Consider the following 12,362-nt stretch of genomic DNA (forward strand, 5'->3'; position numbering starts at 1 on the left):
AGAACTAGAAGCAGACAATAAAACACAATGGAAGATCATCCGAAACAAACATTCATACGTGACTAAATTCACCTCTTAAAAATATAGTATCTATGAGTTTGAATTTCAAAAAAAAAATGATGAATCTTTCCTACCTTAATCACACATCTTAAAATTTAGCAAAAGGCTAAAATAAAGAGAAGGATAAAGTGACATGAGGCAAAATATTAAGCTAAAGAAACTTCATGTCCCTATGCTGCTGTCAGAAGTAAAAACAACCTACCATTAAAATAAGAGCAGGGGCACCTGGGTGGCTCAGTTGGTTGAGCGTCTGACTTCAGCCCAGGTCACGATTTCACGGTTCGTGAGTTTAAGCCCCGCGTCGGGCTCTGTGCAGACAGCTCGGAGCCTGGAGCCTGCTTCGGATTCTGTGTCTCCCTCTCTCTCAGCCCCACCCCTGCTCATGCTCTGTCTCTCTCTGTCTCTCGAAAGTAAATAAACATAAAAAAATTAAAAAGATAAAATAAAAAGATCCATAGAGCAAGGTTTTATGCACCTAACCACTTAGCCTTTAAATGCACTGACTAGGGGCACCTCAGTGGTTCAGTCAGTTGAGCATCTGTCTGACTTGATTTTGACTCAGGTCATGATGCCGGGGCCAGGGAATTGAGCCCTGGGTCGGGCTCCACGTTCAGTGCAGAGCCTGCTCAAGATTCTCTCTCTCTCTCTCTCTCTCTCTCTCCCTCTCCCTCTCCCTCTCCCTCTCCCTCCCTCCTTCTCCCCTCCCCCTGTCCCTCTCCCCCACTCACACTTGCTCTCTCTTGCTCTCTAAAATACTAAATAAATAGGGGCGCCTGAGTGGCTCAGTCAGTTAAAAATTGGACTTCGGTTCAGGTCATGATCCAACAGTCTGTGTATTTGAGCCCCAGTTTGTACATTCAAGCCTGGGCTTTGTGCTGACAGCTCAGTTCCTGGAGCCTGCTTTCAATTTCAATTCTGTCTCCCTCTCTTTTTTTCTTAAACTTTTTAAAGTATTTATTATATATTTTTAAGAGAGAAAGAGACAGAGCATGAGCTGGGTAGGGGCAGAGAGAGAGGGAGACACAGAATGTGAAGCAGGCTTCAGGCTCTGAGCTGTCAGCACAGAGCCCGACGCGGGGCTTGAACTCATGAATAATGAGATCATGACCTGAGCTAAAGTCGCACGCTTAACCGACTGACTCACCCAGGCACCCCTGTCTCCCTCTCTTTCTCTCTGACCCTCCCTGCTTGTCCTCTCTCTCAAAAAAATAAATAGGGGCGCCTGGGTGGCTCAGTCGGTTAAGCGTCCGACTTCAGCTCAGGTCACGATCTCGCGGTCCGTGAGTTTGAGCCCCATGTCAGGCTCTGGGCTGATGGCTCAGAGCCTGGAGCCTGCTTCTGATTCTGTGTCTCCCTCTCTCTCTGCCCCTCCCCCGTTCATGCTCTGTCTCTGTCTCAAAAATAAATAAAACGTTAAAAAAAATTTGTTTTAAATAAATAAATAAAAATAAACAATTTTTTAAAAGTTTAATAAACAAAATAATAAATAAATACACACAGTAAAAAGTAACAGGGGGGCACCTGGGTGGCTCAGTCAATTAAGCATCCAACTTCAGCTCAGGTCATGATCTCACGGTTCATGAGTTTGAGCCCCACATCAGGCTCTCTGCTATCAGCACAAAGCCTGCTTTGGATACTCTGTCTCCTTCTCTCTCTGCCCCTACCCTGCTCTCTCTCTCTCTCTCTCTCTCTCTCTCAAAAATAAGTAAACATTAAAAAAAATTTTTTTAATGTAACAGAGACACAATAAAAAATTGGCAAGTCCATGATCGGTGGAAAAATTTAATAGAATTCTATCATAAAATGATTGCTCTAGCAAATAACATTCAAAAGGGTGCTGAAGGTTCGAAGAACACAATTATGAAAGATACGTACAAAACAAACTAAAGGGTGACATATGGCTATTTTAAGCATACATGGAGTATTTCCAAATATTAAAATATGCTGAACCACCAAGGAAGTCTCAAGGAATTTCAATGAAACAATATCTTACAGAGCAGCACTTCCTCGGACTACAGCATGATCAAGTTAGAGACCAAATATTAAAAAACCACTAAAACCAAAGAAATGCAATATTGTAGGGGCTAAGTAGGGGATCCTAAGTAACATATCTTGTCTGTAGCTGTATTTACATTTCATAGCAAAACTAAAAAAAAAAAGGCAACAAATAACACACATCAATAAACATTTACGGCTGGGATGTGTGGGGTAGTTTTTAGGTGGTTCTGCTGATCTTGGATAAGTTTTCTCAGATCTCTGGGGTCTGGCTGGCCGTCCTTTGATGTCGGCTACTCTATACTCGGATGACTGGGATGAGTCCGCTGTTTCATGTGCTTTTCATCCCAGAGGCTAGCCCAGGTATGCTCTGATAGCAATGGCAGAGCCACAGGAACAAGAAGATAGATTCAAGGTCTCATAAGGTCTAGGCTCAGAACTGGCACAATTCTGGTAACAGAGTGCTCCCATCCCTCTCTACAGTCAAAGTTATCGTCTGCCCTCAAGGAAGGAACTCCAGAGTTCTCAGACAAAAGGTATGGACAAAAGTAGAGGTGAAGAATTGGAACTTCTATGTTGAATAGGAGTGGTAGGAGTGCCCTTGTCTTGTTCCCGATCTTAGAGGAAAAGCTTTCAACCTTTCACCATTGAGTATGATGTCAGCCATGGGCTTGTGGTATATGGCCTTTATCGTGCTGAGGTTTATTCTTTCTATGCTTACTTTTTTGAAAGTTTTTATCATGAAAGGATGTGTATTCTGTGAAATGCTTTGCATCTATTGAGATGACCATATGATTTTTACCGTTCTGCTCGTGTGCTGTATTACATTCATTGATTTGCATATATTGAACCATCCTTGCATCTTGGGGGTGAATCCCATTTGGTTGTGGTGTATCATCTTTTTAATGTGTGGTTGTGTTCAGTTTGCTAAAATCTTGTTGAGGGTTTTTACATCTATGTTCCTTAGGGATATTGGTCTGTAATTTTCTCTTCTTATAGTATCCATATCTGGCATTGGCCTTGGGGTAATGCTGACCTCATAGAATGATTCCGCAAGTATACCCTCCCCTTCAGGTTTTTGAGGTCTTTGAGAAGGACTGGCATTCATTCTTTTTTGAATGTTTGGTAGAATTCAGTGAAGCTGTGTGGTCCTGGGCTTTTCTTTTTTGGGAGGTTGTTTAATTTTAATTTTTTATTTTTTTATTTGAGGGAGAGAGGGAGAGTGTGTGCACATGAGCGAGTGAGGGGCAGAGGGAAAAAGAGAGAGAGAGAGAGAATCTCAAGCAGGCCCCATGCTCAGTGCAGAGCCCACTGTGGGGCTTGATCCCACAATCGTGGGATCATGACCTGAGCCAAAATTAAAAGTTAGATGCTTAACCAACAGAGCCACGAAGGCACCCCTGTTGGAAGGTTTTTGATCACTGATTCGAAGTCCTTCCAGCTTTTCTTTTGTTACTCATTTCTAGTTTCCTATTCTCATGGTCAGAAAAGAAACTTAGTATAATTTCAGTTTGTTGAGACTTGGTTTGTTGCTTGTTGTACGATCTATCCTTGTATCTGTTGGGAGGTCTTGGATATGTGAAAGCATCCTCTCTCCTCCTTGGATGATAGCCTGTCTCTGCTTTGTATCAGTGCTGGATTCCCAAGCAAACCTCAGCAATAACTCACCTTTGCTTAAGAACGGGGGCAGAGAGGTTTCCCACCGCATTCTTGATGGTAGATGGCCATTGCTAACTCCATGCAAGGGTCGTGTTGTGCCAAATAAGGTGTGTTTGGATGGATGTTGTTGCAGCCCACGGGATGACAGGGAAGCCTGAATGTCAAGCTATGGGCACAAGGACTGGAGTGCTCTGTCTTTGCAGTGGAGAGCAGAAGGAAACAAAAGTCTGGGGGAAAGGCTCCAGCTGTCTCAGGCTCCCAGATGCATTACCGCTGTGTGGTCAAGAGCTGTTGGAAACCCCCAGTGAAACCTGTACCATCCAGATGCTTTGTGCTGAAGGAAATCATTTCCTCTGAGCAGTGGGGGGGTGGGAAGGAAAATGAACCCCTCTGACACCAAAAAGAAGAGTCACTTCTTCCCGAAATGCCTCTTCAGTCCTTTCTCCTGACAGTTTTACATCATGGCGGCTGGCAAAGGAAAATATGTCTGGGGCCCAGATCTGCTTTCACAGAGCGGGCTGCAAAGGATGACTTTTGAGCTGAGAGGCGAGAAAATGATGATCGACACAATGCATGATGAACAAATGAGGGAGTAAAGAGTCTGGACGTGGGAGGAAAAGAAAGCCAGGGCAGCGGGTTATGAAAAGCTAACTTCGGAACTCTCAATTCCTAGTGCTTATGTCTAGCACTGCAACGATCAACCTGCTCTGTTTTGATTGTTTGTTTGTGGGGAGATTTCTTCTCATTAAGGCCATTGCATTTACGTGATCGTCTTGTCTTTCTTATTAAACAGGGCAAAATGATTAAGAGGGAGATAAGTGTGTGTCAACAAACATGCGCATTATTATGCAAGAACCTTCTTAAAAAATGGAGAATGAAGAGAGAGCCCTTAATGGTATGCCTGTCCCTTTGCATTTACAGGACGAAAATGTATATTTCTTTGGGAAATAGCTATACTTTATCTCCCCTTCCAAAAACAAAACACAACAACCTTTCTGTTGCAGAAGAAGCTGTTCCTCAAACTGCAATCTGTCTGCAGACATGTCACTTGACATAGACCCTAAATTGAGGTCTTAAAGGACTGAAGCTGGCCAACAATACAAAATCCAATAAATGTTTTAAAAGTCAACGGTCACGGGGCGCCTGGGTGGCTCAGTTGGTTGAGCGTCCGACTTCGGCTCAGGTCACGATCTCGCGGTCTGTGGGTTCGAGCCCCGCGTCAGGCTCTGTGCAGACAGCTCGGAGCCTGGAGCCTGCTTCGGATTCTGTGTCTCCCTCTTTCTCTGCCCTTCCCCCACTCATGCTGTCTCTCTTAAAAAAAAAAAAAAAAAAAACATTAAAAAAATTTTTTAAGTCAATGGTCACATTTTTGCTAGTGTTCCTACTCATGAGTCATCAGGTCCAGATGCTGAGATTCTGAAGGCACGGTAAATCAACCCCCGGAAGTAGCTGGCGGGTATTTTTGGTTTTGAATCTCTTTCTCTTTTTAAAAATACATTATTCTCTTCAAACAAGTGGAAAACTTGGAAATGCCATTAGTGCCAAGAACAAAATTAGTATTAGCCCCTATAATTCTACCATACAACCAAAATCCTGGTTAAACTCCAGGGTCTTTTTAAAATCAGGTAGTTACAGCTTCTCCGGTTGCCTGAATCATATGGAGTTTCCAATACCAGACTCTTGCCTTGTAGCCAATGTATTATTGCTAAGGAAGAGGTGTCCTCGAACTGTCTCATGTAACGCTAGGCTTTGAGCAGAATCAGATACAGCGTGAGTAGTTCCTGCCCAGTGGTAATAATTTATGATAGGTTGCCACTGTTGTCTCTCATACGTCCATGATCAGTGCATGCTTTAGACTGGTGCTGTGGATCAATACATTTGAATTCCTACGAATAACTCATTGGAATTAGTCAGACTGCTGACATTTGTAAGGTACATATTTTAAACAGTTCCTAATGTGGCATACATTGAGATCAGAAAGATGAATGAGACAAACTGTATGCCCAAATGATTGCGGATAACTGATTCAAACTCATAATTTTCTTTATTCTTTGTCTCGGATTGTGTAGGAATGGCTAAGCTCATTGCTCCTACTGCTTTTTTTGTATGAATATCCTATTTATCATGAAGCTCATGATTTTTCTTCACTGCCCGCCATGGACCTGGGACCGGTAGATTCATTCAATGATACTACATTTGCTATTGCATTCACACCGGTCACCAACGTAACCCAGCAGATCATGGACAAAGTAGCCTTGGCCTCCTTCATGAAAGGTGAGTTTTCTGGCAGCCAAAGAGAAATATTTCTGATGGCAATATTTGGTTCAAGTGACTTTAGATGCATGCATTTAATTTGCATTTCAGTGGATAAACCACGTTACTTGTCAGATTTTCTAGATTATGTGAAATTGGAGTGCACAGTCTCTCAAGAGAGAACTCTTGATCTCGCATAGGATTTGGGGAAGCATGGAATATAGAGTTTGGCAGACTTTGAAAAGCAGGAGTGTTAAGGAAATCGTTGACATTGCCGTGGAAGCATTATTACTAAAATGAGGCTCTCCCTCCAGCGTTTGCTTGTGATGAGTGACAAAAACAGCTAGTCTCTCCTTGAGTTTGATTATAGGAATTCTTTCTCCACCGTTTTACTACCAAAAAACAGCTTTACTATATTTGAGGATTCTATGGAGGAGTGAGTATTCATTGTGTGTTTCAGATTTCCACGCTTCCGTGTTAAGATACTTATCAATGAAAAATAAGAGTAAATATGTGGATCCTGAGAAACTTAACAGAAACCCATGGGGGAGGGGAAGGAAAAAAAAAAGAGGTTAGAGTGGGAGAGAGTCAAAGCATAAGAGACTCTTAAAAACTGAGAACAAACTGAGGGTTGATGGGGGGTGGGAGGGAGGGGAGGGTAGGTGATGGGTATTGAAGAGGGCATCTTTTGGGATGAGCACTGGGTGTTGTATGGAAACCAATTTGGCGATAAATTTCGTGTATTAAAAAAAGAAAAAAGAAAAATAAGAGTATTATTACTGTCAGGATCACTTCGCTGAAAACTAATTTTTTTAAATCAGAGGAGAAGCAGCCTGGTGCAGAGGCAAGAGAACTAGTCTTAGAGTCAAAGAACGCTTGACTAAAAGTGTTTCTATGACTGGGTTTGCATTGCGTTTTGCAAGTCATCAACTTCTCTGAGCCACATTATCACCATAGTCAAGATACGATAAACAATGCTATGGTTTTCATGACTATTTCAGTTGAGAATGAGAGAATCCCAATTCAGCTTGTCTCAAAAAAAAGGGGGTGCTAGACGCTTAAAGGAAAAGAGTATGGATAGAGATGTGTCAACAACAAAGGAAGAAATACGTCTCCAATTCTTAGGTCTGTAGTATTGTGTGCTGGCCTCATTCTCAGGTTGGCTCCCCCCAAACAGAAGCTGACTTAGTCTGTAGAATCTCCAGATTTAAGCCCTACCACAAACAACCCCTGTGAAAAGCGTACAGAACAGTTCAAAATAATTTCAGAGATTAGACCCGTTGGAAAAATGGTCTACTGTGGATTAATGTTGGTCTCGGTCCACCAAGAACTAATCTCATTGGATAGAAGAATATACTATTGTCATTGCCCGTTGGCTGAGTTCCTACGTCACTTTGCAAACCACATCCAAACCACGTGGTATGTGAGTGGGAGAGTGGCAGTATCCCAGATGAATTTTGGAGTGTTTACTAGAAGGGGGACTGAATGTCAGGCAACTAAAAACAATTCTTTGCAAATATAAATGCATACCTCCAAGGGGAATCTATGGTGATTGCCCTATAATTGTGAGTTGAGTTATAATTTAAAAATGGATTAGAGCTTGCACAACTTTGTGAATATGCTAGAAATCATGAAGTTGTACAGTTTAAGGGATGAATTTTATGTTCTATGAATTATATCTCAATTTTTAAAAAGAACATAAAAATGTGCCTTGGAAGGTACTTCATGTTAATTTTGGACACCATAACTCTCCACCACGAGTATTACTGTGAGGGGAACTTTTGGATCTTTTTCTGCCCCGTCCCTGGAAATCCATAAAATGTCTCTTCTCTTTGTCACCTTATGTCCATGATGCTAGTACAGCTTATGTAACCATTAATTTTGTGCTTGGATTCTGACTCCTTAACTGTATTGAGTATCTAGAAGTCCACCTGTCTGTAATCTATATTTGGAGGTTCTGTGGTCACAGTTCCCAAATTATGTTGGGCTTTTCCTTCCTGTCCATGCTTCGCTGCACACTTCCAGGACAGGTGGATGGTTTACAGCCAAACTTGTTTTCCCATCACGCCTCACCAACCACCTCCGCCTTACTTCCTTCCAAATTGGAACGTTTACACTGTGCATCTTACCTGCAAACACTGACCCCACTTCTGATTCAAGATCGTAGCCTGATCGCTCTCCACCTAAGGTGTAGTCTCCTTGTCTATCCCAACACACGTTTGCCTTGGTTCACAGATGTCCTCCTAGGAAGTCACAACGCTATGAAAATGTGCCTCTCAGCAACACCCTAGTTCCAAGTCCCCTGCAACAGTTAATACATATTCATTAAATGACTACTGTGCACAGGGTCTTTACATCAAGTTTATCTTTACAATGAACGCGTTGTTATCTTTGTGTCATAAATAATGTAACTAAAATTGTAAATATTCGTTAAATGCTATCGTGTGCTAGATTTTTATAGAGACTTTATTCTGTAGTAATAGAATATGATTCTATCATATTATTATGTATTTTACTTTTTTATACTCTAGTAATATTCTGTACTACTAAAAATAGATATTATTATGTTTATTTTACAAACAGTGAGATTGAGTAACAAAGGTTATGTGACTTGCTCAGGATCACAAGGATTTAAGGAATAGATTCCAGGAAAAAAAAAGTAATTTTATCAAAATACATGCTGCCTTCTTTTTTGCCTTCATCTTCAACACTCCCATCCAACCCAGGACTTGCTTTGTATTCCTTCTCATCTTTTCAGTCTTAATGAGACATCTGTATGGCGTTGAATACACTATCTGCAGAAAAGAGAGATTATTTTAGTGATGTCAACATAGTCGACATATTTTTTAAATTTCTCACTCTTGTTTTTAGTCTATTTAGCATACTGTCAGGATTATTAAAGGAAAAAGAATTTTTATAATCATTTCTACCTGCTGTAAACCAGAGACTAAGCCAGAGACTAACTGTGATTTAAAAAAAAGATATCTGCATGTGCTTACTACCATTGGAGATTTATTGCAAAGCTAATTCTTATGTGAATAGTTTAATTGGAATGGAGTAATATTATATGTGATTGAAATTGGTTCAAGAACTACAAATGAAAATAAAATAACTAATTTTCATGGAGTCCTTCCGAATGTGTCTAGATGAACGTTAGCAATGTCTGTTCCCAAATTTTACTCCTCCTGACTTACTCAACAGTGATATTTGATTTTATTTTATTTCCAGTGAAAGCTCTAATAAGCAATTTAACATGGCCTCCTAAAGTTGATCTCTTGTAATTTACTAATAAATATATTCCTTTCTTGTAATGGCAGGTAGAGAAGTCTTGGGACTGTCCAGTGAAGAAGATATTCAAGAATTAAGGACGCATTATCTTGCAGAAATAATACAAGTCAGCTTTTCTAATACATTCTCGTATCATTTGAAATTCTCACTGGGATACAGAATCCCAACGATCAAGGAACACAGGGACCATACAGGTAACTAGCTAGCTACCCAGTTCCACTGCTCTCTATTACAATTATGTTATAGGCTGTACATGGGAACATATGTTAGCACAACAAATGTAAAAACCCTTGCCTGTGATGTGATGTCAGTAGGATAATCAACACATTTTAAAAATGTATAGTGGTTTTGGGGTTTATCAACATACTGTATTAGATGGTTATTATATATGGTTATACATATGTATATATATTTATACATGTATTATACACATGTATTATATGTACATATATGATATACATATATTTACACAGATACACGTATATGTATACACATGCATGTATATGTGTACATATCTATTATATGCAATATGCAGTTGTAATATATTAATTTTAAAGGAAAGTATATTTGTTTATGGATAAAATAGAATAAACTTCTCTTCAAGTGTCTGAGTAAGCTTATTCTTGAGGGCCCAAAATGAAGAAGTCACCAAATCCAAACCGATTGATTATTATTAATGCTGTATGATTTTGCCAGTCTCAGTAACGAAGAGATTTAGGTTTTAGCTGCATGAGGACAAGTGAGAAGATCTGGGGTTTAAATGAGATGAAAATTTCTATATTAATGTGGAACTTGAGGAGACTATATACTCAGCGAAGAAGTGGACAAGAAAAAAAGCCAAGATGGTCTTTAAAAAGAGTGAAATTATAAGTAATTAACACAGTATGCTATTGCCGTAGTAAAAGACCAATGAAACAGAAGGAAACCTGGAAAACTCTCACCTAAACATGAAAACTAACATATGACTGAGAAGACATTGTGATCAGTGCTGGGAAAATTCTCTCTCCATAAAGAAGAAAATGAAATTATCTTATACTTAACAGCCAGTTCCAAGTACGGAACTCAATGGAAAACAAATTACTATAAACTGTCTAGAAGTCAATATAGGAGAGTATATTTATAACTGTTGGATAAAATAGAATTCTTAAAGCAAAAAATGCATCAACTACAAAAGAAAAGACGGCTAAATCCAACTAGAGAAAAATTAAAGAATTACCTTCACCAAAAGACCTCAGAGAGAGAGTGAAAAGTAAAGGCAAAACTTGTGATGAAATGTTTATACAAATAAAACTAACAATGGGGCGCCTGGGTGGCTCCGTCGGTTAAGCATCTGACTTCCGCTCAGGTCATGATCTTGTGGTTTTTGAGTTCGAGCCCTGCGTCGGGCTCTGTGCTGACAGCTCGGAGCCTAGAGCCTGCTTCAGATTCTGTGTCTCCCTCTCTCTCTGCCCCTCCCCTGCTCACGCTCTGTGTCTGTCTCTCAATAATAAATAAAACGTTAAAAAAATTTTTTTTTAAAAACAAAACTAACAAAAGGTCAATAACCAGAATATAGAAAGATTTTCTTTGGATAGATAAGGGGGAAAAAACGTAGAAATAGGAAAGAAGTGAACGATATAAATAGGAACTTTGTAGAAGGAGAAACACAGATCCAGAATAAACACATGGACAGATGTTTGCCTCCATTAGCATTCAGGCAAATGCATTTTGAAACCACGTTCAACCAGATTGGCAAAGAACAGTAAATAGAACAATACAAAGTATTGACAAGGATCTGTAACAAAGAAAATCCAATTGTTATAAAGTATTTGAATTCCACAAAAATTGAGAAATTTTATTTTTACTTTGAAGATGTGTATAACCTGTAACCCAGCATCATAGGAATTTTATTAGGGAAAATCTCATGCCTATTGAAGATTTGCAGCCTATTCTCCTCTCCTTCCTGAGGGCATAGAATAATTGTTTTTAGCTATAATTAGATACCTAGACTCAAGGCATTGAAAAGCAGATGTGAGTTCTCTACAACCTTTCCTCACATACTTCTGCAAGCTAGATAGAAACCCTGTCACCTTGGGACCCTTAGATGTGAAACAGAGGACCTTGCACCCCTCCTTCCAAAGATCTGTGCTGAATCTATAGTCTGAGAAGTAAACTTTTGCTGTGAAAAGACATTGAGATCTGAGGGTTGTTTGTTACTAGGCATATTGTAGACTATCCTGACTGATACACACATATTATGAGAAGACGTATATAAGGACTTTCATAGCAGTAACCTTGTTTTTTCTTCGCAATAGTAAAAAGAAAAAAAAAACCTAACCAAATTATCAATAAGAGAATGGATAAATACATTGAATTATTTTCTTTCAATGTGGTTCTACACAATCATAAGAAGAAAAAATAAGGCCATAAATTTCAAAATCATAATATAGAATAAATGAAACAAAATACAGAACGATCGCTGTAATGAGATGCAAGATATAAATAATTTTTTAAAATTTTAATATTTTTTTTTTGAGAGAGAGAGAGACAGATTGCTAGTAGGGAAGGGGCAGAGAGAGAGGGGGCGAGACCCAGAATCGGAAGAAGGCTCCAGGCTCTGGCTGCCAGCATAGAGCCCAATGCAGGGCTTGAACTCACGGGTCATGAGATCATGACCTGAGCAGAAGTCAGACATTTAACCGACTGTGCCACCCAGATGCCCCAAAAGTTTTAAATTGCATGTATAGTTTTGAGATATATTGTAAAAGCTTAAAGGCATACGTGAACACAAAGTTCAGGAAAGCAGTGAGCCAATTAGAAACTTGGTGCTAGGAAAAGCAGTGAGATCCTAGGCAATATACTGGGGTTTGCAATTGTATTTGTAATGATTTATTTATTTTTAAAATTTGGCCACGGGTACATATGTACCCTGAGCTTTTCGAGGCCTGAGCTATTTTGAAATGATTTTTAAACAGTTAAAATTTTAATGAAACTTACACATAATTCCAATATTCAATTTTAATTTTTCATATTAAATAATGTCTGTCTCTTTTTTTAAATGTTTATTTAGTTTTGACAGAGAAAGACACAAAATCCAAAGTAGGCTCCAGGCTCTAGGCTCTAAGCTC

At 39.5% G+C, this 12,362-nt stretch overlaps 1 protein-coding gene across 7 annotated transcripts in view; it reads left to right on the forward strand.

Annotated features, from left to right (window-relative positions):
- The window catches only part of LOC109277156 (ABC-type organic anion transporter ABCA8-like), an 82,461-nt gene that overhangs the window by 13,959 nt on the left and 56,140 nt on the right, over positions 1–12,362 (forward strand). For 5 of the 7 annotated variants that reach the window (XR_008418899.1, XM_053893353.1, XM_053893352.1 and 2 more), the window contains exons 2-4: positions 4,508–4,609; positions 5,784–5,988; positions 9,285–9,449. Coding sequence is in view for 6 of the 7 variants with exons in the window: in XM_053893353.1 (XP_053749328.1) it covers positions 4,514–4,609; positions 5,784–5,988; positions 9,285–9,449 (466 nt within the window). In the remaining variant the exon portion in view is untranslated. The remainder of the gene's footprint in view (positions 1–4,507; positions 4,610–5,783; positions 5,989–9,284; positions 9,450–12,362) is intronic. The other 2 variants (XM_053893357.1, XM_053893358.1) reach the window with 1 other exon arrangement.

This window comes from Panthera pardus, unplaced genomic scaffold (genome assembly GCF_024362965.1).
Source record: "Panthera pardus isolate Hobbes unplaced genomic scaffold, ASM2436296v1 HiC_scaffold_3, whole genome shotgun sequence".
NCBI lineage: Eukaryota > Metazoa > Chordata > Mammalia > Carnivora > Felidae > Panthera > Panthera pardus.